This window comes from Limulus polyphemus, unplaced genomic scaffold (assembly GCF_000517525.1).
Source record: "Limulus polyphemus unplaced genomic scaffold, Limulus_polyphemus-2.1.2 Scaffold759, whole genome shotgun sequence".
Taxonomy (NCBI): domain Eukaryota; kingdom Metazoa; phylum Arthropoda; class Merostomata; order Xiphosura; family Limulidae; genus Limulus; species Limulus polyphemus.
Genome location: NW_013666369.1, coordinates 41,609 through 68,725, shown reverse-complemented (window position 1 = coordinate 68,725; position 27,117 = coordinate 41,609). Strand labels below are relative to the sequence as shown.

Here is a 27,117-nt window from a genome sequence, read left to right as displayed (position 1 = left end):
AATGTTATGCTACTATTTACAAAAATAATATCTGAAATCCAATAAAAGATAGGTTCTCTATAATTTTTCAATTCACAAATGTGATAATACCCTCAAGATAAGACAAAATGGCCACAGCAGGTAACAAGTTAATATATTATTTTAAAACAAGTGTACAGTGTGCTGTTTATTTATTGTTGAAAGTTATCACCAGCAAGTGACAGACATCTACTGTACAGAATCAGGCCCGTACATAAAACCCGACAGAATGCATCAGCAACAATTTACATACCAGAAAAGATACAAGAATTCCTAAATTGAATTATCTAACATGACACTAGCATCCTCAGGTATAAGAGAAGTCAGTTCAAGATTTAACTCTCTCACTATGGGCTTCATCCCAGAGACAGTCCTTGTAACCATTCTGTGCTTATTATAGTTTTCATACTACAACTTTTAATACAGTATATGTATCTTCATAAAATTTGGCAGACTTTTAATAAACATTACATGTTGTTTGCATGCAAAAAATAATTTTTTTTAATTACAAATTTTAATAAAGATTTGTATGTGAATAAATTGAATTTTTCGTACTAGTCCAAATGCAAAGTGATTTTTTATGTTAAGATTAAAAAATACTTTTCTTTGTCTCAAAAATCTCAAATTTAATTCACATTATTGCTAAAAAACCTCCTAAGTAAAAATTTTTTTTCAGTGAATCATTATATTTTTGTTATTACCTCTACTCTAACAGTATATTTTATTCTTCAGCCAGTAGACAAATCAAAGTATAATGAAAAGTTGTAAAATCATAAATAAAATAAGCAGCTGTACCCTTTCTTCTTGATTACTGATCATGAAAGTTCAATGTACTTCTCTTAAGAGTTTCAACTGCTAAACATTTCACATTTATTTTCTGTGCTTATTTTACTGTCAATGACTGAAGTAGAAACCCACTGAAAATATAGCAACAACCCACCACTTGTGTCATTAGACTATTTACCTGATACCATAATACAATACCCTCCAAAGCCACAAAGCACATATGAAGAAATAAGCTAACTTGATCCTGCTCTTAGAACAGGATGTGGAATGTATTGGTTTATATATCCTATAGTGTTTACTAAGAGAATTCACCAGAGTAATAACACTATTCTTTTAACATGTGAAAACATTTATACTGAGAACACAATGTGGAATTTATCAGCTTATGTATCCTTCAGAATAATAAGCCTGCATTTTGAATCTGTGAAAACAGTTATTATATGAATTGGAACCAATACAATAAACATTGCAATTATTTGAATATTGGTAATCTTTCTGGGATGTTAGGAATTTAGTGGTATACCATATAGGTGTAAATAGATATTATTTGAGTGCATGATTATAAAATCCTTTTTCGCTTTCAGGAAACTTATTCATCAACCAATAAACACAGGTTTCAAACCCAGTTATTGTTTTGCAAGCTTTCAAATTCAGTCAAGCACTCTGACTTTGGCTATTTCTCTATACTTTGTTGGAAAATGTAGTTGTGTTGAAGAAGGCTGTGTAGTTACCAAGTGAATACATTTGGCTACAAATTCCTTGCTACTGACTTTTACTTAGAAGTAACTTTACTTATAATACATGTGGAATCTCTGTTCAATAGTTTTAATACATAGTTTTTAACCAAAATCCAGTGTAGCTGTTTCTGTATTTCAGCATAAAATGAACTGCTTCTCAAATCTATGATACACATCACAGAATAAAGAACTAATACATTCCACAGAATACTCATAATAATGTTACACAACAAAGAATATATGTAATATATATGTCATGTTTTCTCTTCTAGAAATGGAAACTAAAAGAGAACTCCAAGCTAGAGTCAAGGAATTGAAGCAAAAAAGTTTTCAATAAGGAAGAGATACAGTTTCTCTTGTATGTATTTTTCTGATAAAGGAGGCAGTCTGTAAGAGGAATCAGCAGTTGAGGAAGCTAATGCTTCTGTTGCAATACCTCTGACAGAACTGGTGTATAAAACAAGATGGCTTGAGGTAGAACCAGCTCTTCTTGATTCTGTCTTATGGACAGATCAAGAAGTAAGTGAAAGGTCCACATCTGATGAAGACATAGTAAAACCACCCAGGCCAGGTACATCTAGACAAGCTACACCATCATCACCACTACAAAAAAAAAGAGGTCGGGCCAAAAACAATAAGGTGTCATGTGACAAACAAAAATTGATATTTAGCATTTTTCTTTATATTTCTCTTTAAATTAAGAAATATATAATATTAAAACTGGAATTACAAACTACATTTTCATATCAATTCCAGTGACATAAGTAATAGTAAAGTTATTTAATAGCATTTTGAAAATAACTTTCAACTATAACTCTTTGACCTGCCCCCAGCAAAAGGGTTAAAATTGTATATACCTGAGAAAAGAGTAATAATAAGATCAAAAGATCTTCTTCAGTATAAGGGCTATTTGGCAAGACCTACTTCCCAGTGAAAGAAGGTGAACATATATGAGTAGATCATTGAGCTTGTTCACCAAAGTGAGCAAAATAAGTGACCCCATGTTTGGGAAATCTAACTGGGACTTCAATAAATGGATGGCACCATAAGACCTAATACACTGATCACTGAGAGCTGACAATCCAGCCACAGGATCTTCCTACACACTCAAAAAAGACTGTAAGAACATGGTCTCTAAAAAATTTGAAGCTGGGCAAATTATTGGGTTTATTCACCAACATTAAAAAAAAAGGCAGATGTTCTATAAAAGCTGAGCATCCACATGATCAGGAAACCCAAGTGGGACATCATTAGACGATATGGTATAAAAGACGCTGATGCACTGATCAATGATAACTGAAAATCCAGCCACAGGATCTCTCAGCACACTAAATAAAAACAGTGTGGACAAGGCCTCCAAAAAATTTGAAGCAACTGTACAATTTCCTGCAGTAGCTGATGTTAACATCTGGGTTAAAATTGAGTCAGAATTTGCTTAGAACATGCAATGGCATAAGGTCTACAGAACAACTATTAACAAGAAAAATCTGGTTTAGTGTTGGAAAACAGAGCTCATGTAGTTTCCCTGGTAATTGTGCAATAAATCATTTGAAAAGTTTAATAATTTTGGATAAGGTAACACATGTAATGCACTGCATTTAGGACATTCACAATCAAAATTGACGTGGTTGTTCACCAAGTACTCAATAAGAAAAGGTTTACAATATTTCAGAGGTAAGTCTACCTGATTTGAAACTCCTATTACATAAACTTATCTTTCACATAATATAGTGTTGTTCTGTGTTCCAGACTGAAGCCTTAATGTAACTGTTGATAAACTGGAACATACACAACACAGTATTAGATAGATATTTGATTTTTATGCTGCATCTTAGATTGCATTATATACTGCAATGAAAGTAATTTTTTATATTCTAATTTTACTGAACATGTTCAGATGTTATTACACTACCTATCCTATTCATAATATTATACATTTCATGATTACTTTATTCAAGATTGCACTTGAGTGACAAAATTTAAGGGGAATTTGGTTAATCATGTAAATGTATCAGCCAAACTGGATATGTTCATATGAATTATTCACGTATACAGTGTTAACATTTTCCTACCTTCACATCTGTAATAACTTTCCTCTAATATTCATTCACTTGTACTTATTGATTCATTTGCTGACAAGTTCTTTTTCATAAAATGCTTCCAATCAACATTATGTTTTCTGAATCTTAATAGCTACTGTAGCAACTACAGTAGAGCTGTCAAGCCCAGCATTTAGGCAGCCCCTATCCATCAATCTGTTTTTCCAAGTTAATATGGCACTATCAAAAAATCACATATATTTAGTTTACACAACTTATCTCATCACAGATTGGCTTTTAACCTTACAAGACTCAGCCTGATTACTGTTAAATTTCTCATCAGGGTTTTAGCACTTTGGTAAAATCAAATTATTTGATTTTTTATTATTGTTTAATAATGACTGATTTGGCAAAAAAAACAAGTACAAGTGTAAATCTATTTTAACATTCGAGCTTATGTAATACATACAACTTTTACTTTCATGAACACACAATTTCTACTTACATATAGAAATTTTACATATATACATATATACTTTTCCTTGTTTTAATGCACTTCAAGTATCAAATATTTACAATTCACAAGCGTTTATCTTCCTTCTGACCTACAGGTTTACCTTAACTCTCTGTTAGCTTCATATGTATGTGTGAAAAGTGGATTGGCTTTGATATGTGGCACTAATGTGGAACTCTCTTGGCTTCTGCCAGACAGATCCTCATCTTGTGCTACAATGAATCAGTCCAGTAACATACGAGTTACAGCTGTTAAGGGGTGAGCAAAAACGTGTAGTATACAATGACTAGCTGCATCTATACATGATTGATGAACCTTTGGTGAATAAGAGTCAGAAGAAGATATTGTTGAATCAGGTGGAGACAAGAACCCTGTATTATCACAATGTAATCATGAAGATGAGATGAAAAGAGCTATAAGTAGTTGTCTTGCTGTTCAGGATGAGTCAAATGAAGAAGCTCCAGATCTTGAGGCAAGAAACAGACTCTGACAGTCCACAGAACTATTTCTGATGACATCCCAATCAATGAGACTGGCATTAGCCAAGAAAAAGCTACGACAATCATTGATTTTAAGATCACTAGGTGACAGGAAGTGGTGATCCTCACTTTACAAGCTATCAGTGATGTTCATATTACAATGTATGCACAAATATTGTTTGAAATCCACTTCATTACCACAATCCTGAGACAGTTGGAGCTAACAGATGTAATGCCTTGTACATCAACAGTTTGCACAACTGAAAATGAGAGCTACGAAATTCAAAGCTCAGTTGAAAGGGTGTTTGTCGCTTGTTTTCTGATGTACCTGGTGTTTTTGTTAATATCTGTGAAACAATGTTTCAATTTCAATAAAGAAATATTAGGAGATAGTGAATTTACACAAAATGAGAAGAATAATGGAGAGATTCATACTACATTTCAGAGAAAACAGTTTTTTCTGTTGTTTTTCAGTAAGAGTAGTGCAAGATATTTTGACTAACTGTATCAAATCCAAATAGCTGAGTAGGTAAAATTATCAGTAATTAATAAAATTCATAGTAAGTAGCATAGATATCACAACAAATGTAAACCTGGTGTACTCGGTGTTTTATTTTGTTGTGGTATAATATTTTCAATCATATGGATTGAAATATTTAGTAAAGCACACAATTTCCTAAGTATCTTTATTGACATTATTTCAGTATAAAGTGCATGAAAATGTAGGCTGTGAGTGTGCTAGAGGGAGGGTTGAAAAGTAACTCCCATTGAATAATTAATATGAAGAATTAATTTGTGGTGAAATGCTACAAGTTCTTCAAATACGTATAGAATGATAGGTTTCTTTTTTGTGAGTGTAAAACACTTAAATCACCAGTTCGAGTAACTCCCATGTTGTGAAGCTTTGTAAATCACACAAAAGCTATAACTAAACTTATAACTGGAAGAAATACAATGTAAACATTAGTGGATTCTAAAGGTCAAAGGAATGGGTTGGCATCACCTAACCCATGTCAGCTTAAGGATGTAAGAATGAGTTTTACAGTCTCAACTCCATTTCTTTCCTACTGGTTAACATTTTCTTACAGTGAAAATGTATTTCTGATAAGTGCTTAGCTCTTCTCACATAAAGCTATCTCTATCTTATTTTTGTCCCCTAAGCATTGCTAAAACATTTTAACAGTCAGCATAACAGTCTATATACCCCACAAATTTTGAGCCACTTTTTAACATGTATATAGCATGTGACTATCCTCCATCAATAGTACTGTGCCACCTATATTGGAACAACTAGCTCCCTCTGATGTTAATACTCAATCTGCACTTTTGAGAATTGGCAAGATCTAAAAACAGTGGTAAGTACCTATTAGAAATACATTTTCAGTGTAAAAAAAATTTAACTCTCGATACAGTCTTACCTCCTCTCACACAAAGCTAGAATCCAACATTGAAACAGTGGAGGGGCCGGTGTAGGTGCCTAACATTGAAAACAAGCAGAAAGCAACTGATTAGAAATAACTGGTGCGCTCAGAGACAAAACCAAAGCAAACATGCAGAGCACCACACTACTTCTAGAACACATATGCTCTTCACCCCAAAAGAAAGAAACAAACTTGAAATGGGTGGAAAAAAAAGGATTTACACAAGCTGAATTCATTATGAGAGGTAAAATCCATAGGAAAAACAGAGTGAGTTCGAATCATCCATCATCACACAAACCAAATTGGAAAACAGCCAGCTCATGTAGGTGAAGAGCTACTCTATAAAATTAAAACTCAAAGCTAACTCCATACCCACATGAGGAGGAATGGCAAGTCAAGGGTCAGTTCATCGAAATATGATGATGGAGATAAACAACTAGCCTTGGCAATGGATCTATCCAACTTCAACCAGACAGACAAGGTTCCACATCCTGTCCTTGGCATTAGGAGGTTGAGGATTACCCAGATAAAAAACAAGTTAAGAGTAAAATAATGTGGCTAAGGTATGTGGACTGTGTGATATATATATACACCAGCCCCAACAGTAAGTAAACAAAATATCCACTGTCAAGCAACTGGAATTATGAAATGGAAGTTAGCATTCGGCCACAACCAAACAAACTCCCGAAACCACCATAGGAGCAAAAAGTACAAGAAACTAAACTGACATTATAGAGTCGTGTAGTTGTCTCAAGAGCAGAAATCATAACTCACTCAACTGTAAATTCAGAGAAGACACATCTTGCACCTGGAATTATGAGAAGGATGTGGAACATTTGCTCAACCGTAGAAACAGTGTACGTACATCCTGTTGCCAATTTATGAGCAAAGTCCCCCAAACTCAACCATAGGAGCAGGGAAGAAAACCCCCTGCAACCAGAATTAATGAGAAGGGAGGCCTCTACTGAGCTCAACTGTGGGAACAGGGCAGTATCATCTTGAACCTGGTATTATGAGGAGAATCCTACATAAGCTGCTCCTGTTCCAACCGACATTCGGTTCACTTAGGAATAAGCATCCAGGTGAAATGGAATGAGGGAACCTAGTTTTGCCCTCTTCTCACTGAATGGATAAATGTATGGTTGTATTGTAAGGTAAATTTCTACTTCACACTCAGGAGGAAGCATCCTTGATCCACCACCTCAGTGATTGGGAACTAGTAAGTGGAAAGGACTTTCATGTTCCACATGGAGAAAAAGGGAGGAAGTAAATGTGGTAGGGAGTTCAGAGGAACGTCATACTGGAGAAAGTGCAATGGATGTCCACGATACCATATTTGAAAAGCAGACCGTCCCTGATTTATGTGCTCAAAGGTTCGGCAGTGATAGGCAGAAATCCCCTTCTGCTTTACACATGAATGTCCATGAGTGACAGTCCACCATTGAGTGGAAGTTATGGATACTAAGAGACACATGTATATACCACTAGGCATGCCACCCCCATATCTATGGTTGGCATTATAGTTCTATTGGTATACAGTGCAGGTTTGAGTTAAAGCACACCTGACCAGGCAACATCTATCACAAAATGATATCCCATTAGCAGCGGTAAAAGAGGAACCCTGAAAAGAAAATATAAATGAAATGTTGTGAAAAGACTTTCCACAGCCACAGGAGAGAGATTATATCCACCTGAGAAAGATACAACTGGGTCGTGCAGATAATGAGTTACAAAGATATTGGAAATACTCCACATTCCAGCCTGAAAGATTTCCTTCAATGGACGGAAAAGACGAACAACCAAAGACATGGTGATATGACAAATCTGAAGAGAATAAACGCTGTGGAAATAACAACCTTCCATGTATAGGTCTGAGTACACCAGCCTAAGTAGCTGATGAACCCAACCATTTAATGTGACAGGGGATAGACCATGGGAAACAAATAGGTTCCAGGGAATAAAAAATCAGGAACATGAACCCCAAATGAGGGCAGTATGTGCCATGTAACACTGTAAAGAATGAACCAGACAAAGAAGCTAATCACGATCGGAATGGGAATACAGGTGGGAGGAAGAAGGTAAAGAAATGGGTGTAAAACCCAAACCGCCTCATGGGCAGCAGATGTCTTAAGGAGGAAGGACCAGTCTGAATATAAAACAATATAAGAGTAATAATAGAGGATTCTGTTTACCCTTTTGTGATGGGTTCAGTATAATATACACCAGTTAAGAATTTATAAATTTTAATGCAGTAAATGTATCTTCACAAAATTTGGTAGACTTTTAGTAAAGATTACAAGTCTTTTACACACAAAAAAAAATCCACTTTTTAATGAAGTATTTTTATTATAGATTTATATGTGAAAATACTGAGTCTGTTTTATTACCAGTCCAAGTGTGAAGTGATTTTCATGCTATAACTAAAAAAAAACTGTTGTTCGTCCGAAAAACCTCAAATATTATTTGTGTAATCTCTAAAACCTCCTAAATACATTGAAAACTTTTGTTTTAAGCAAAACTTCATTATTATTCTGTTATTTTCTCTACCCTAACTCTATGGGGTCTGTCAATTTGACCGGCCTTGTAACCACTATAAAAAATTAGGAAATAAATTTAAATTATGCTTTTTTCTTTCTATAATAACTGCAGATTATAACACAAAAACACAAATGTTTAGTCTAAATAGCTTAAATCTCATAACATTATATATTAATATGTATTTATTATTTTTATTATATTGACCTTTCAGCCGTGCCTGGCTAATAATACAGAAGTTACAATGATGAGGCACACGTGTACTCGTGATACCATATCCAATAATATAAAACTGACCTTCAGTCTTTCAAAAATGACTTGTCTTGGCTGTATTTTGTAAAATACAATCACATTTCAATTATTATACATCATATATGTATATACATTAATACAATTTACAAATAAGTTCTTAAACTTAATTTTCTTAAAACATAGAACAGTAAATATAGAAGTAAAGCAAACAATTATCTCTCCTAGTTATAATCTTTGTACTCATTTGCTGCTTGTTATAGGTTGCTAAGCCTTATGAGATTTCCATGTGGAGGATGTGAAAAAAAAAGGCTTTTTAGGTTTTATATATACATTTTAAATAACAAAGAAATCATAAATTACTACATTGATACCACAGAATTCCACTATTAGTTATCAAGTATAGTAACTAAGCTATATTTGGGTCTAAATAAATATGCCCAGCTGCAAGTGACCTAAAAATCATCAACATCCCCAACACTTTTCATTATGCCAATAAAGAAGGAGACTCAGCGGTTTTATAAGCCAAAAAACACACTCATCATGTATCCAGTCAGCAGATATATAACCTCCTCATGGAAGCCTCACCAGATTTGACCTCACTTCTTGTGGTACTACTACATTCCAAAGCTGAGAAAAACGTTTCTGGAGTCAACTTGCAGTAGATCTCAGTACTAAAGTAGCACTTGTTTGTTTCTACCCTAACACTAACTGTAACAATATCATCAACATGTATTGAAAGGAATAAACGAACAATATTAACTAAAATTAATAATACCATTTTCTTCTCTGCAGTGACTATAGTATTAATCAGAAATTTTTAAATTACTGCTCTCAAACTTTTAACACATCCTTCCCTTTACTTTTAATGGCTTTATCACTGTACTTGGTACTACTGAAGCACAAATCATCCTCAGTCAGAAACAATAAGTGACAGCAGAAGCCAATTCTCTGTATCCTACAGAGCTAACATAAACAGCAAGGTCATGTTACACACCCTCAAGCTCGTGAAACTATATATTTTATTTAAATTTTGTTAGACTAAACTAAGAAGTTTCTAATTTTTATGTTTAAGTTACTTTAGTTAAAAAGATATATAATAGTAGATAAAAAATAAATATGAAAAACAAGGACTTGTTGTATCCACCGTATACTCAAGCTTCTTGTGTTTGTTTGAAAACTGAAGCATTTTTCATATGCTTTGTTGATTTTGACAAAGTTGGGTTTCAAAAAAAAATTAATGTAACTTTCATGTATGCATTTTAGAACATACAAAATTTACTGTCACTAGAATACAATGTCCAAAAATTGCTATAATTTATATGGCTTTTTAAGCTAAAGATAGGTCCAACATTTAGGGCATGAACATGACATTCACATACAAAGATGTCATGCCAGACTGTTATTCTATGGGTATCAAAATCAAATGGCTGTAATGAGCCTTATGGAAAGGAAAATTTGCTCTTTCTATTGTCTATAAACATATCTATCAGCCATTTAAGGTTCATTAGCAAAACAATCTTGAAAATAACTTTTATGTTTTTCAAAAGGTAACATTTAAAACTACTTTTATATCTAAACATCTAAATCCAAGTCTTCAAAAAAAGACACTCACCTTCAACGGGATATGGTAGTGTTGGAGTTTCTGTCTGAGCATAACAAGTTACCATACACTGATCGAGTCTACTCAGTGACGTATAAGTGGGATGTGTGGGTTGTTGGAGGAAGAAGTGGCCAGCATTGACCATGCTGGACAAAATAACATCACAAGACACACCTTCTGGCAGGTGGAGCTAATGATGAAATTTCAGTTCAGATACAGAGTTACATAAACTTGGCAAGGGCTTTACAAAGCATATTACAATTATTAGTTTTTCATAAAATATGAAAAAAAAAAACATCTCTCAGCTATAATATACTGTCCATTAAAATTAATGCAATAGCATTACCCAACTTTTTTACACTATGCACCAATTACCAAACCTACACATAAAAACATTTTTAAGCCTATATAATGAATATTTTATAATAGGCTAATAATTATTTTTGTGAGCTACAATTTTATCTGTATAATACAGTAGTGTTAGATGTCTTCTAAATTTCTTTGCTTTAATGCTTAATGCTTAATTTGGTAATTTAACTTTTAAGGATTTCTTTGATAAAAACAATTATAAAACTAGCATTTTATATTTTTCTTTTGAAGTTCATGAAATAATGAGCATTACACAGTGATTAACTTGTGTTTTCCTAACTAACAACATGTTCTTAGTAATTACAAACATGTTGAAAAGAATAGAATAAAATATATCTGTAGCAACTAAAGTGTGTAAAATCAACCAACACTCAACACTCAAACAATTTAAACATTTTTCAACAACATTTTTAGTTTTACAGAGCAAATGTTTTTATTTTGTTGTTTCCACTTAATATATTGCACTTGCCAAATGACATAACAATTCCACAAAACATGATACATAGTTTGTCAACATTTCTAGATTATCAAAAAAAATCTGCTTATGAAAAGTTTGTTGTGTTGAGTAAAAGATGTTTTCTAACCACTTAATTTTTTTACACCCACCTTAATTTTTCTGTATGTCTCTAGAAGTCTGATAAATGCATAAAAAATTACAAATACACTCCTTTTCTTACTAAACTTGCTAAATTACAAGAAAACATTTTTCCTGCAAAGAACAACATACTGAAATAATATAAAAGATACTTTTTAAAAAAAATCAAAATCAATGAAAAAAAGAACAATTTCTTTAACAGTGATGCTAAGCAAGTTTCAAATTTTATAAAAACACACATGTACATACAGCCTGCTTCATGAATGCATTTTTTTTATATTTTACTCTTTCCATTATAACTGTCACAAAGCTACCAAACAAGTTTGCCTTATGACTGCCATGCAACTTGATGTACAGTATAAACGAGTTTTAATCTTGGAAATATAACCAAATGAAAAACTCAAAATGATAATGATATTAATCATATCAATTAGTCTTAGAGTATCTAGTCTCTGCACCTAATGCAATTAAAGATATCATCTGGATAAAACCAATTACTGAAGTCACAGGATGAACACAACTACTAACTACTCCAGTTCAGTGAAATAAACAAAACAAATGCTTATGTTAAAGTTCTATAAAAGTATATCCAACCTAATTTCAAGTGAACAGATAAATATAGCCACATTGCCCTAGAAAGAAATGATGAATTGGAAGAACATGAAAAACATGATCATATGTTGGATTACAACTGCAGAAGTACAACTTCACTGTAGAGCATCGTCTGTGAAGCAGCAAGGTAGACAGATTATCTCAACAGTTTGTTCAGTTGTCAAATGCTTGGGTCTTGGACATCATGCAACTGCTGCAACAGTGATGATCCACAAAGGCAGTAGTGATTTCATTAGTGGATGACACCATGAACAATAACTCAGAAGTTTTAGAAAGAGCAACTGGAAGACACAGATCTTGCTTGGGTGCAGCTCAATGTACAGCATGATTGTGACTTTCTCAAATCATTGCAGCATAAAATCTTTGACACTCACTAAAACAATTAATAATGGAAGGGAGTGTGTGATACTGCAGTCTGGAACCATTTAAAAGTGTCTCTTAACTCTCCACACACACTTCGTCATTTTCAATGACCATATAACCATGAACTTTACATCCTATAACTTTTTATTTAATAAATGCATTTTTACAAGATTTGACAAGCTTTTAGTAGACATTACAAGTCTGTTCTATACAAAAAAATCAGATTTTTAAATAAAGTATTTCTACATAGGATTTGTCTGTGAATTTAGAAAGTCTTAACTGAGTCAGTTTGAGTGCAAGGTGATTCTCATTCTAAGAATAAAAATATTTTTTTATCTTACAGCTTTTAAATTTCATTTGCATACCCTCTAGAGCTTCTAAATGAATATTGAAGATTGTTTTCACTAAAATTCTACATTTATCAGCTATTTTTTCCACCCTAAATGTACCTGCATTAACCTTGTAACCACCACATAACAAAAATAATAATACAAAATAAATGTAATTACCCCTTTTTTTTCTTTCTGGAATGCCTGCACATTGTAATAAACAGTTAAACACTATTTACTTCTACAGTGATAGCTAATAGCTTTTTCATTTAATTTTATTTCATTACACAATATGTGATAGCTATTTATTACATGGAACAACAAAGAGTTAAGTTAGCAGCAACATGCTTATTGAATTACACAACCATGCTCATGCTGAGTGCATGTTACACAAGTATTTTAAGTTTCCTACCAAACTTTACAAGATCCTATTTTTACATTTTAGTTACTTTTATAATAATAAATAAAAGTATACATATAAAGCTAGAAATTTAGAACTTTCATCTGAAATCTTGTCTTCCTCAAGCTTTTGTAATAGTGTGATGGAAATTTACATCAAACACTAAGCCTATTTTTTTTTTTTTTTATTTGAGTGTGGAATCAGAAATTTTAAGTTCAAATATGCAGTTTAGTATATGCTCACTAAGTGACACCCTAAAGTACAGTTAAATTATCCATTAAATTATCCTACAATATACTGGAACAAAGTTTGGGACAAGGTAAATTTCGTATGCTTTGAAGCATCTCAGTGGGACTTAGCCTGAAAGATTGTTCTTGAAATTGTCCCTGTAAGAGTGAGATTAAATAAATTTAAAATCACAACAGTTAATCATTGTCTCTGTATTGAAACCATATGTCATGCTATGTATGACTGTCCTACATCCGCGGCTCTATGGGGAAAATCTGCCTTTATTTTCTGCATCAAGTACATAATTTTTCGTACAGTACTGTTCTGTCATCCTATTCCTGTCACTAAACCTTGTGTTTTGTTTTCCCTTTCCATATTTACCAAGGTAATTTAAAGCACAGATCTGGGCTTCCAGGTGCAGTAGAGAATTTCAGCATAGACGATAAGACACTAGCAAAATCCTGAAAATGGTTAAGAAAGCCATCCACCTACATCTTAGTGCCAATCATCTACACCTTAACAATGATGACTTCTTCAAAAAGTAGAACAAAGAGAGCTTCTATATCATTCAAAATCTTGACAATGCCTTCAATCTCAAGTTTTAACAACAGCTCCCCCTCTAGTTACAACTCCAAGTTATCACAGAAGTTTAACTGTATTCCAAGTGGTTGGATGGGAGAGAAAGATTGCAGAAGACCAGCTCCACTACTGGAGATTACAAGTCTAATACAGTGTTCTTTTAGTGTTGTGTGTGATTATGAACTCAGATTCTGTGCCTATGTTTTTATATGGACTGAAAGTAACACAATGTCTTTATCCAGTGCTAATAATCATGCATTTAATTTACGTGTTTGTGTTTTTCTCTATTCAGTTTATTCCCTTCCCTCTTGTTAGTCAGGAAAAATGAGCACTTAAGACAACATAAGCACCATTAAATCAGGTAAGTCCTGTTATCTTGACAATAATGGCCAAGTGGTGCATCCCTGCAAGTTCACCTCCAGAGGTGTAACGAGCACTGAGACCCATATGGCTCACAACTTAAGATCTTTAGTTTTAAAAAGCCAAGTGGTGCATCCTAGCAAATTGACCTCAAGAGGTTCAACAAGCTTAGAGACCCAGGAGGCTAAAAGTCTAAGGTTACAACCACAGTCTTTCACTCCAATGAGTGAAACTCATGGGATCCTCCTTTTAAAAGTAGATATTTATTATACCAATTTTTGTATGGTGTGTCGCTCACTTCCATCAGTGAAAAAAAGAGCCACACAGTGTATAAATTTTGTTGTTACTTCCCTTATAGGTGTTAATGTATCTGGAGGTACCATTTTTCCATCATCTCTCACAGGCTGAGATTGAAGAAAGGCCCCTCCAGAGCACCTTAGTCATATAGGAGTGAGGCATCTCTTTACCTCACTCCAGCTTGCCTCAAAATTAAGCATAAAATAAACATTTGAAGGATACTATTCCTAGCTTAAAATTGTTTTACAAATTAGTTTGACCTAGTAGTGTAAATTTTAGTGCATGTTTTCCCACAAAAACAAGCAGAGTTTTAATGCTTTCAGACAAAGAAAAGGATGGCAAAACCTTCAAAACTGATTATCCTAATGACTAATAGCCTCATCCCATTCAGTAAATTGGAATCTTCTATTTCTATAGGTTAGAAATAATCCAATAGCAAATGCCCTGCAGAATTAGGATGTCCTGGGAAGGTCTAAGCACATGGGTTTGAACTTCTGGTTTACACTTACATAAACCAAAATGTTACAAGTTTACATTTGAGCTTGGGGTATGCGTAATGTATAAGTATATAAGTATGTATGAGTATTTAGCATACAATGGTGGAAAGTAAATTTAAAATGGGCTAACAAGTGTTACATGAGAATTCATTCAAATATATTTCTTTTTGAAATTAAAAATTAAAATTTACATATTATTAAAATTTAAATTATAAACTACAATTTTCTACAATTTACTGATATACATTGATAATAAAGTTGTTTAATTAAGTTTTGAATGTAACTCTGTAAAACAGTTGTGACACATGCATGTTGACCCACTTTTGCTCAGTGAGTTAAGCTGTGATGTACCTAATGGTCCTAAATTCTCTGAGAAAATTATATGCAAAGAGTGGGGGTCATCATAAGCTACAGCCAACACATGAAATTGGTTCTTAGTGCATTCATTTTGAAACATTGAGAAGTAGTGTAAAGGCTGTCCTGTTTGTGCTGCACTGAGGAAAAGCTGAACACACAATGTGAAACTTCTGCAAAAACTTGTAGGTTATTCACTGCAGAGAATAACCCAGAACATAGCTGGTCCATTTCCACAGACTGATTACAATAATTGGTATTTGATAGTTATCAATTACTTTATTAAACAGACTCAAAGTTATCTATTGATCAACATATGTTAGAGTAAGACTAACAGGAGATAAGAAAAAGAATTATTCCGTCAAAGCGTGGTTCTAAAGTAACTGAATCAGCCTAAATGCACTTTGACAAAAGGAACAGAGGATACTTAGAAGAAAGAAGATCAAATGATTACGGTAACTCGCACCACAATTGTAAGTGAATCACACACAGAATACTAGTGTGATAGTAACAGAGAAGACAGTTCAGCTTGTCAACTGAAATTCTAAAGTAACTGAATAGGCCAAAGTGAGCTTTTGATAAGAAGAAGAGAACTATACATATATAGTGTCTATGATATGCCTATAATCTCTATAGTGTGAAGAATTTGTTGTACATATGTTTAACTTGTTCCAAATATATATATTATTTTGAAAACAAGAAGTGCATGCTGTTCATTTATCATTGAATTTATCATTAACAAGTCAAGACACCTACTGTATAAGAGTCCTAAGCCAAACAACAACATAGTATATACTTATACTATTAAGAAATACAAGTAAATACCTTTTATTTTGACAATTGTCAAAAGACTTATATTTTTAAATTCTGACAAAAGACAAGACAGACAAAGCAGTATAATATAGAATGAAATCAGTCACTTCCTGGGTCAATGAAGCCACAAAAGACAGAGGAAAGTATGTCACTGGAAAACATGAAGAGTATTGAATGGATCCAGGAAGATGGCAATAAGTTAAACACAATGAAATGTGGCAGCAAGATGTGGAAAGGAAGGTCAAAATAATGAACTGGATATACAAGCAGAGATTGACACTGATCATAGCAATGAACAGCTCAGTTAGGGAAGAAGTGATTGTATATGCAGAATTAGCATGTATAGATAGATATCTAGTCTATGAATGGCCAGCAGCAAAAACTCATTCAGAGCAAAATGTGAAGCATACGAGGATGCTCTTGTGTTTCACCATTAACTATGAAGGTCATGAGATGATAATACTCCAGACAGAGTCCATAAACATTATCATGAAATTGGAAACAGGTTTCACCTAAATATCAAGGATTAAACCTAGAGATTTGAACACTCATCTGATAACAACATATAGTCCATGCCACAGTGGTATCATTCAATAAGTAAGTGGGCCACCTAGCTGATAAAGAGAAGTCATTGGGCAACTTCATAAAATCTCTGAATGATTTCAATGAAATAGAATATAGATGAGGGAAAAGGAAAAGATGCAACACAGGTCACACTGGAAATGGAAAATGGAAGACTGGAAGAAAGAGGGTGAACATTTGGAAGTGAAGTGAGTACAAAAGTATGTGGGAACAACAGATGCTAATTAAATGAAATTAAATTGTCATTATAGCTATAAGAATCTTAGAGATTATTGTGGTGTAGAGAGCCTATGCCAAAGCGTGTGCTAAAATAATAGTACAATTAATATCAAAATCATCTTATTTGCACTATGTAACTAGTATTAAAAATAAAAAGTATAATAAAAAAGTGATAATAATAAAAATAAAACTAGATATATTGAACATTCTGACTAATACTGTTAATGAGAGTGACATTTAAGAAAGAACAGAGTATACCTCACATATGAATCACATAAACACTAGTTATTAGCTTCAAATGAATTTGCCCAGTTCATCTATATATACTCGCATAAAATACCCACGTTCTGCTGCAGAATTCTGTGGTCCCCTCATGATTCACAGAGGGCTCAATGTACCAGTCAAGCTTCTCCATTACCTTAATTACTTTTATAGCTACACCGATGCACCAATTCTTTAACTGATTTGTCTGTTGCCATTTCCCAAACTTAATTCCATTCAACTCTTTTTAAAAGCAAAAAGTTTCAATTTATCTTCTCAGATTAGTTTTTTTCTTCCTGTGTTTTTATTTGAATTATTTTCATTCTCCAATATTCTCTGATTCATATTTTTCTTCCCATTTTTTGTTGCCATTTCCCAAGCTTAGTCCAATTCAACCTTTTTTTCTAATTCTCAGGATTGTACTTTTCTTCCCATGTTTGTGTTGAAAAAGAGTATTTGGCAGTTCATTCACTAGACCTTCAGGAAGCAGAATTATGGGGCTACAAAGCAAAAAAAAATGGTCAAAATGTTTTTGAGCCAAATCTGAAAATAATACCCAGGTGCACACCCTCAGAACTCCCTTAGTATGCTGCAAAGTTTCAGGTCTCTAGGTTCTTGCTACTTGGAATCATGGCAGTCACACACACAGAGGCTCTTTTATTATTATAGATACATGCACGCACACACACAGCAACTAGAAACTGATCACCTCACAAACATGACTCTTGGCATCACTCATTGGCACCACTTTCTAGGAATATTTAATCTCACATTTTCACTAAGCCATCTTTTTAATGCTCCTTTCCTTTCCCCTTTTTGTATAATCTATGCATCCATGTATTATAAATAAACTTAGAAGTACATTTGTATTCTCATTAATCTTTTATGTAAATCTTCATCAAAAACTGAAGGCATGCATGAACATATACCTTTCACAGTGCACAAAATTTAAAGACATCTATTCTTACATTACAAGTATAAATGCAAAAATAAAAATTAAAAATTCTGATATTATAGAAATTTCAATTTAATTTAAGTCAGTGGATTATAATGGCTGGAAGTTTTAGTTTGGGTTCTGGCAGTAACTACAGTCTCTTACAAATATCATTCTGTGTTTGCCAATAAAATTAGCTTGTACACTGGTAGAGTAGTGATAGCTTAACAAGACAAACAATATTACTAAATGTCATAAATCTGTTTATATACCAATTACAATCTATTGAAACAGGGAGATTCTACAACCCTTCGATCTTCTGTTCATTGACCATCTCAGGTTTCAACTTTAAGACCTCCAAGCAAGGTTCTCAAGATATTTGTTGTGTGCAGAGAAATGAAAGAAAGAAACCCCAAGGAGGTAATCAGCTAATCATAAAAGGCACTGACCGGATCATGAAAAATAAGAGTAATTCCACAATGGTGTCTTTCTGGAGGTTAATTTTCACTCACAGAACTATGTACTGGTGATCATTGTTAGGAATGGGAAGGTGGTCAGTCAGAAGAACAAGATTTATTAAAGAAAGAGTGGACACAAAAAATGGAACTTAAAAAATAATGATCTTTGTTGGGAGTTGCCCATTTTTTTAAGAAGCAGTCAATAGTAGAGATAGTAAATGCATACATAATTTATGTTGCTGTACAACCATGTTGTATTTAATTTACAGTATTTCAGGAGGCTATTTGAAGGATAATATTTATTTGGAGTGATATATAAGCATATGTTATTAACTATGTAGAATATTTTTTTCTGAAACTTTAAGTCTGTAACATGTAATTCTAATGTTTCATTAGATACATCAAAATATAGACAAGTTAATATTTATGTAGAAGCACAAAGAAAACTACAATCTTACCTGTAACGTATGTGGTATTGGAACACCATGTGTGATAGGAATGTTCACCTGGGCTAATGTCAGGGACGAAAACCGACTAGTAGGAAACCGTTTCCTGATAAGCTGCAGAGCATTGCGGATTTCTTCTGAAGTACCTGTTGTGTGACAGCAAATATATCACATTCTGAACTTAGTTACCATATTTTTATTTTAAATACTCTTCAAATAATCTTAACTTATATTGGACATTGAGTTTCCTAGACAAAAGCAAACAGCTACAGTAATTTTACTTATTTAAATTCATTTTGCAAAGCAATGAACATTCTGATAGCCTGATATTTCTAGCTCAACTTTTCAAGGGAAACAACAGTTTTGTTACATTTTGGATTCATTTAACAAACATTTCAATCTAATCTTACATGTTATTTATTTTATATCATGGTTCATTCAGTTTATTTTGAATGTCACAGATCTCAAAAGGATTAAAACTAATTTTATGTGCAAACTGCATTCATTTCACTGTTATCAAGGTCTGAAAAAAGTTAATACCTATGAATGAACAAGCACCTATACATTTTAAGTCATGTTCCAGGGATGTAATAATAGAGATAAAAACAGAAAGTGATGAAAAAAAGGGATCTAGTACTGGAAGCAAATGCCTCCCTGTGTATGTAGATGCTCTGTACCTAAAAAAAAAAGAAAAAAAAAAAGATTTTTTGTCCTAATTAAATGCATTTCATTTACCGGTTTGGGTGGGATAAGATATTATACAATACATTAAAGTATTACCAATTCTATATTTCTTACTGTTCCTTCAAACCAATATGAAGTACAGCTGCTATTGAATAATGTAGATGTGTACTTATCAACCATCAGGAGTAGCTAATGGTACTAAACTATGGTTTATTAAAAGATTTATAAGGATCATCTATGGTGGCTTAGAACTATCTGAAGCAAAATGAGCATCAACGACATGTGTCAAAATACCAAAATCTTTTTACCTTTCACTAATAAAAAATTAACTGCATTTTCTTCTGTCTTTATATTACATGTATTTATGTGGATGTCTTCATGAGCATCTTACATGAGTACAATTAATTTTAATAAACTTGTTTGCATTGACTGAATCTAAGCATGACACATGCTTAGGTGCATGATGGGTTATAAAATTCATCTTTTTACCTGTATTGCTTTTTTTTCTTGTTGTAATAGTTAAAAATTTGTATCTTCAGTTTTAGTTACTTATATTTATTAGTTTCATTTTATTGTTATAGTTATTATTACAGTTAACTACATATTTTAGTTGTTATTATTATTATAGTTAACCATGTGGTGATGACCTTGACCTTTGTCAAGATAAAATAACTCAGGACTCTACATTAATTAACCCCTTCACAGTACTCTTCTTACGCTAGCCAGCAACCAAAATTGAATGATCAGAGAACCCATTTGTTAGCAAAGTCTACCAGATCTTTCACACACACAGATAATAGACAAATAGATTCAGTATGCATGTGTATTTATGTCAGATAACTAACTTTTATGTTACTACTATGTTATTGTTTTACATGTTTTTTAGTTATAGTTATACTTATTATTAATTGATATGATTTCTACTCGTTAATAGACATTTTCATTATAGTTCTAGTTAATTTAAAAAACACTGCTTTCTATCTGAATCTACTGTATTCATCCATCTACCTTACATAAGTTTAAGGAACACTAGTTGGTTAATATAGACTTGTACCTTCAACACCACAAAGTTTGAAGTCCTTGCTGAAAGGATGCCTCTTTATAAGCACACTAGCATTGGAACAATTTTTGATGTATTTCACATGTTTACCCTGACGTCCAATCAGACGCCCACAGAGCTCTTGTGGGATCTCAAACTCATAGATAAGACTGTATTCATCCCCCTTAGGATTAGGAAGTTCTGAACTTGGCTGAATGTCACTTCCACCTTTTCCACTATCACTTGAGTGCTGATGATAAATATATAAAAAAAAGACTAGATTAATAAGCAATAATACAACAGGGTGACACAACATGATTAAAGAAAACTGAAGAAATTTCATCCATTACACAACTCATAAGTTCAGTGTATAATTTGTATAAATGTTTAAGAATGGCACACAACACAGCAATGTTGCTGTTTTCCTAAAAATGTGAAACTGAGATCAGCAGAGGTTTGAACTGGAAGGTGATTTAACCAACTAAGCTACCTGTACATCTCAATTCATCAAGTTAACTAGTACATACGGAATTCTGGCAAGATTGTTAAACTAAACCAATCCACTTGTACTGCTCATAATTCATTTTTTTGGTTTTAGAAGTAACAAGTTAGGTTTCATCAGAATAAATGTTTATGGGAAGCATATTGTCCTCCAAACTAGAATTTTCTCAACAAGTAACAAATGAAACTATGTTTATCATGGGAATGCTTTTAGACAACTGTGCGATAAGGCATAATGAATATATTTTCAATTTTAAATCCCTCGCATATTATTAAGAATCATATTTGAATACAGTTTTGTTAGACATTACATAGTTCATTGTTTACCTTTGACAGATTCTACCATGATGTGATTGATTTAAGGTGAACATTTGCACTCCCATTTTCACATTCTCATGAAACTGAGCCAAACATCAACCCTAATCCAACTCTACTATAGCATATTTTTCAATAAAAATATACAATAAACTGTATTTTATATAGAAACTATATTTGCAATAAAAATGTATTTCTTAGTCCACTTAACATGTTTCTAATCAAATGAGCTGATATAGCAAAATTACAATTTATAGTCCTACTTATATTACCAAACAAGATCTTATAACAAGTGAGAGACTCATGAAGCTATATATAAATGTAAGTCATTAACCCATTTATGCATATGGTGGTTCTAGCTCTTGGATTAATCGTATTATATTTTGAAATTGGGTGTATTTAGAACTAGAATGCTATGAAAAGTTCCACCACGTTATTTCTTTTTATTACAACTGAAAATTGGATGCATCTTAAATATAGAATGTTAGGCATTCAACACACATCACATTCTGCAAATACTTGTTAAAGCTTTTACAATTATAAAAAGGCTATGGTTTGCAGGCTGCCCAGGACTCATTCTGCCCACCCAGCACTCCAGTGCAATTTAACTATATCACTCAGAAATAATTCCTCATAAGTATGAAAAATTTGTTTGTCGATGTTGCAGTACACTTTGCTTCGCAATTAGCTTATTAGAAACAGACAAGAAGCAAATAACTTTTGTGCCAAAATACTTTTCAAGAAAAGTCCACAGGAAAAAACCTACATGCAAAACTGAACAAATGGCCCATTCCACACTAATTCACTTGTACTTAGCATCACACATCAGACAATATCATCCACAGTGTATACCATACAATGTCTATTTTCTTTCCAGTAAAAGTTTATGTGATGTGTAAAAATATTTTAAAATTTTATAGATATCTAAATTGTAAAAGTTTTGCATAAAAACTTTTTAATCTCATTTGTATCAATTACCTGTTGTTAAAGAAGACCAATCAGGAAAATAAAAATCAGCCTAGGGTAAAATTTGTCTCCATCTATATTTTTTAGACTCATTGTTCACCTTATAACATGTGCTTGTCTAGAGACTGCTCACGTGGAGCATTTTATCAGGCTTTCCAAAGGAATTTACCAATTTTCAACATCATTAAAATGATAGCACATTAAAATTATACACATGAAAATTTTAACCCTTTTTTTTTGCCTGGTCAGGGAGGGAAGATATGATGGCAGGAGCCGCAGGCACCTCAATCTATGGGATAGACTGATTTATACTATCCACCACTCAAATCATCCTAGCTACAACTCTGCTGTCAGGTATAAACGAGTTAATGATTTCAACATTTTCCATACTAAACTGAACATTATACAGTGTAACAAGTAAATTTTTAAACATTTTAACATTTCCCAATATTAGCTTTAGGATCGCAACCCTATTATTCGGAACATACCTTTACTTTACAGAACCAACCAGATTCTTTAAAATATATGGTGGTAGTTTTTCATCTCTAAAACAATGTTAATGATGCTAATTGCTTAAGCTAATATCATGTGATGCTAAAAGCTCTTTACTTAGGAGAATTTCATATAGTTAGCAATGAGTAATGAATGATAACCTTCCACATGTTTAATTCTTTTGAAAACTTGATCTAGAAACTTCTAATCTAGTTTGCTTGACCTAACCAATACTTGTCTATCTGAACTTTCTTTCACCCTATAGTTTTGCTACTTTAAATCAGCCATCTTTAATCTAAATGACAAAAAACCTAAAAACGGTTTAATTTTGCTATTAGATGAAGCTATAGTAGGAATTTCAGACCCATAGCTCCTGTGACTTTTTGTGTAAGCATGCATAATTTGAGTGGCTTTTGTTGAATAACTTTGCACATGTGGCTTATATTTAGACAAAATTTGACACTATTTGTAGGTTGTAAAGATTTATCAGTGTACCAAGTTTGAAAAAAAATCCATAAAGGTTAAGTATGTTTTTCTATCAAATAAAGTTTCCAATTTTGCTTGGCCTAACCAATACTTATGTATCATTACGTCCTTCCACCCCATAGTTTTGCTGCTTTAAATCAGTCATCTTTAATGGTGGTTACAGGATTGGTCAAATTTACTGAATAAATATGGGTTAGGGTAGATGAAATAACAGATAAAGTATAAAGTTTTACTGAAAAAAAAGAACTTTTAGTATTTATTTAGGAGGTTATAAACATTACACAAATGAAATTTCCCAATTTTCAGATAAAGAAAATATATTTAATCTTAACATGAAAAACACTGTGTACTCGGAGCAATCAGAGTAAATTTAAGTAAAATTACTTAATTAAGAAATCTGATTTTTTGTGTACAAGACTTGTAGTGTTTAATAAAAGCTTGTCAAACTTCATGAAGATACACAAAACATTAAAAGTTATATTATAGATATCTGATGGTCATTTTGAGATTGTAAACTCAGTCGAATCAACCAAGCCCATAGCAAGAGAGTTAAGTTTTCCTTTAGAGCTAACTATTACTGATTTACTCCAATAGATGACATCAATGCATGAATATGTTATATTGCCATTTGTCGATGATTCAATGTAAAGGAGGAGGAGCTTATGTAGACACACAGTACTCTCCGTTTCGCATTGATAAGCTCTCACGTGACATGCATGTAACTAATTCTTCCAATTAGAAGTCCTAACTTGTTACAAATTTTCCTCAAGAATTGGTCAAGCTAGTATTTAGGAATGCATACATTCCAATCACAATATCCATGGGTCAAGCTAGTATTTTGGAATGCATACAAGCAAATCAGAGAATCCACAGAAACATAAAACTAGTAATAGTAAAAACTGATTGCTGCTACTAAACTGCACGGACAGATAGATAGATAGATTGCTAATCCTCAAATTTATTAGCATTCTTCAGAGAATTGCTTGGTAATATTTAGTATTCTTTATTTCATGAAAATAATTTCTGTATTATCTGAAGAATAAATTCTATGAACAGTTTGTTATGTTGCCATAAAGAAAACAAAGTGTACGTTCATAGTTCCTTCTTAGGAGTGTTCATGCATACACTCAAAATTTAGAGTTCTCATGCAATAAAAATTACCAATTATTTTGATATTATATACATAATTACATATGTAAAAATGAAAACATTGTCTACATAGTGAGATCACCGAGATTTATGATATTGGTTTCATTTTGCACATTACAGGAAAGCTATCACCCCTACAACTGTGTTCAAATTGGAAATGTCCCATTCTTCACACCAGCAGATCAAGTAACCTGAGGCAAGTTACAGCTACATTGTCTAATTCGTAATGTACCACTGGAAACCAATACGCTTACAGATATACGAAAAAAAGATCATTTGCCAAGAATTCTATAAAACTGCACTTCTTGAGGACTAACAAAACTTGGCACGTAACAAATAATTATAATTACATAAAAAATTAAAACCCCAAAACATATTTACAACTATGATTTCAAAAATGCAGTAACATTCATAACTATGTAATGAGCTGTTTTATAAAACAACTTTCTGGGTTTCTTACTAATCCTCATACAAAAAAACTTTTGTGAACTGAGAAACAAACCACTCATCTGTATTTCATAAACTGTGCAAATTCAGTTTACAAAAACTGGAACTTTACAGCTAATTTGTGTTGCACATAGGTTTCTGTGAATATTTCAATAGTGACAATATTTGGAAGATAGTTTCAACATGTGTGAACTGAAGATAAATAATATACAACTTTTACACATAAATAGTTTGTATGATCACGTGTAAAAAAATCAAAAACTTTTACATTTATAGTTCATTATACGTCGCAATTTACAAGATTTTTTTGCATCCTGATTGTGAACTAAAAAATAAGTGGACCTATACCAAAAGGGTTTTCACCTGATTTCAAATCAATGTATAAAACCTGACACATGACTGACATAACAACAGGGATCTTATGCTTCTCGCCTCACAGCCAAAGGAACACTCCAGGAGACCGGATGCACAATGTTGGACGAAACAGTTACAAATATCTCTTTTTCAGAAGTTCTATGTAGTAAATAAGTTACAGTTTATAGGAAAAGCTCAGCTGACCTCACAAAAACTAGTCACGTTCCAAACAGATCGGAAAAGTTGTACTTTTATATTATTATTATTTTTAAACAAAACTATCATTCGTGATAATATAATGAAATAACTGCAAAATACTGAAAGCATTTATAAACTATATTTGTAATGTATTTTTTTAATATTCTTTATATTACTTAATATAAACTAACATCAATCCAAATGGTCTGTATGGTTGAACTACGTAACTTTGTAAATAAAATATCAGAAATAAACAACATAGCCGTGTTTTCTAACATAGATTTAATATTGTAAACTCCAATAAAGGCTTGGGGATTTTTTTTGGCCATGCTTCCAACACGTGTCCCAAATACAAACTGTCACAATTAAATGTCTTTTTGCCTGCAAACAATGTACATAGTTGGTTACAAGTGGCCACTGTATTGTCTGGGTTACTGTTTCATTAACCAATATCAAGCATTGTCCATTCTCCTAACCAAAACTGAATGTTGCATGAATGACCTTCACAAGCAGTACAGTGAAAATGAATAAGGAGACAAATATCAATGAACTTTCTCTGAACATAAAGCTCTAAATGGCAGTTATTATATTTTATTGATGCAAAATCATAATATGATCATGGAACATTTCAAATAAAAGAGTAATTGGTCTAACATTCACCAAAATAACCTTCTTTAGAACAATGATGAAATCAACCTCGGTGCAGGTGAATAGCCACAAGGTAAAGGGATAGCCAATGATTAGAAAACAGGAAGCAAAAAGTAATACAATAGCACAAGCATAGTTGACGAGTTAGACCCAACAAAGATACGAGTGAACTGAATATATAAAAATGAATAATTAAATAATAAGAAAGTAAAAAATAAAATAAGGAACCTGACCAAAAAGAAAAACTCTCTGCCATATTCTGAATCACTTTTCACAAACTAAGGTTTGACTATCACTCATTAAGGGTTGTAACAATGAAAGAATTAATATTTTTTAGACCATGTATGCTACAATGTTTGATAGTTTTTATTCCATAGATATTCTTTCAATGCACAATTACAGGGATCTTATAAACTCCTTATATAGTGTACACAAACTTTACATAAACACTATAAAGAGCCTGTATGTTAATGCCTAAATGAAAGTTTATAAAGTGATATATAACAAATGTTTAGGAAAAATCTAAATTACAATTATGTTGTTACATCGAGAATAAAAGTTTTATAACTAAATAGTTATTCTTGGTTTTTCTACTGTCATAAAAAGAAACTAAAATACATTTAGAAACCTGATTTTACATATTCAACTAACATTTAATGTCATTGTTCACGAGTCTTTATCAGCATTCATATATATATATATATATGTGTGTGTGTGTGTGTGTGTATACATACACAGCAGTGGTCACAAAGTAAATAGAC

The 27,117-nt window shown here is 32.6% G+C and overlaps 1 protein-coding gene across 2 annotated transcripts in view; it reads right to left on the bottom strand.

The window, feature by feature from the left end:
* Window positions 1-27,117, bottom strand: part of LOC106460362 (A-kinase anchor protein 1, mitochondrial-like) — a 73,634-nt gene that overhangs the window by 25,987 nt on the left and 20,530 nt on the right. For both annotated transcript variants that reach the window (XM_022387062.1, XM_013920054.2), the window contains 3 exons: window positions 20,816-21,050; window positions 19,090-19,223; window positions 10,394-10,571 (listed from right to left, as the gene is read on the bottom strand). In XM_022387062.1, coding sequence (XP_022242770.1) covers window positions 10,394-10,571; window positions 19,090-19,223; window positions 20,816-21,050 — 547 coding nt within the window. The remainder of the gene's footprint in view (window positions 1-10,393; window positions 10,572-19,089; window positions 19,224-20,815; window positions 21,051-27,117) is intronic.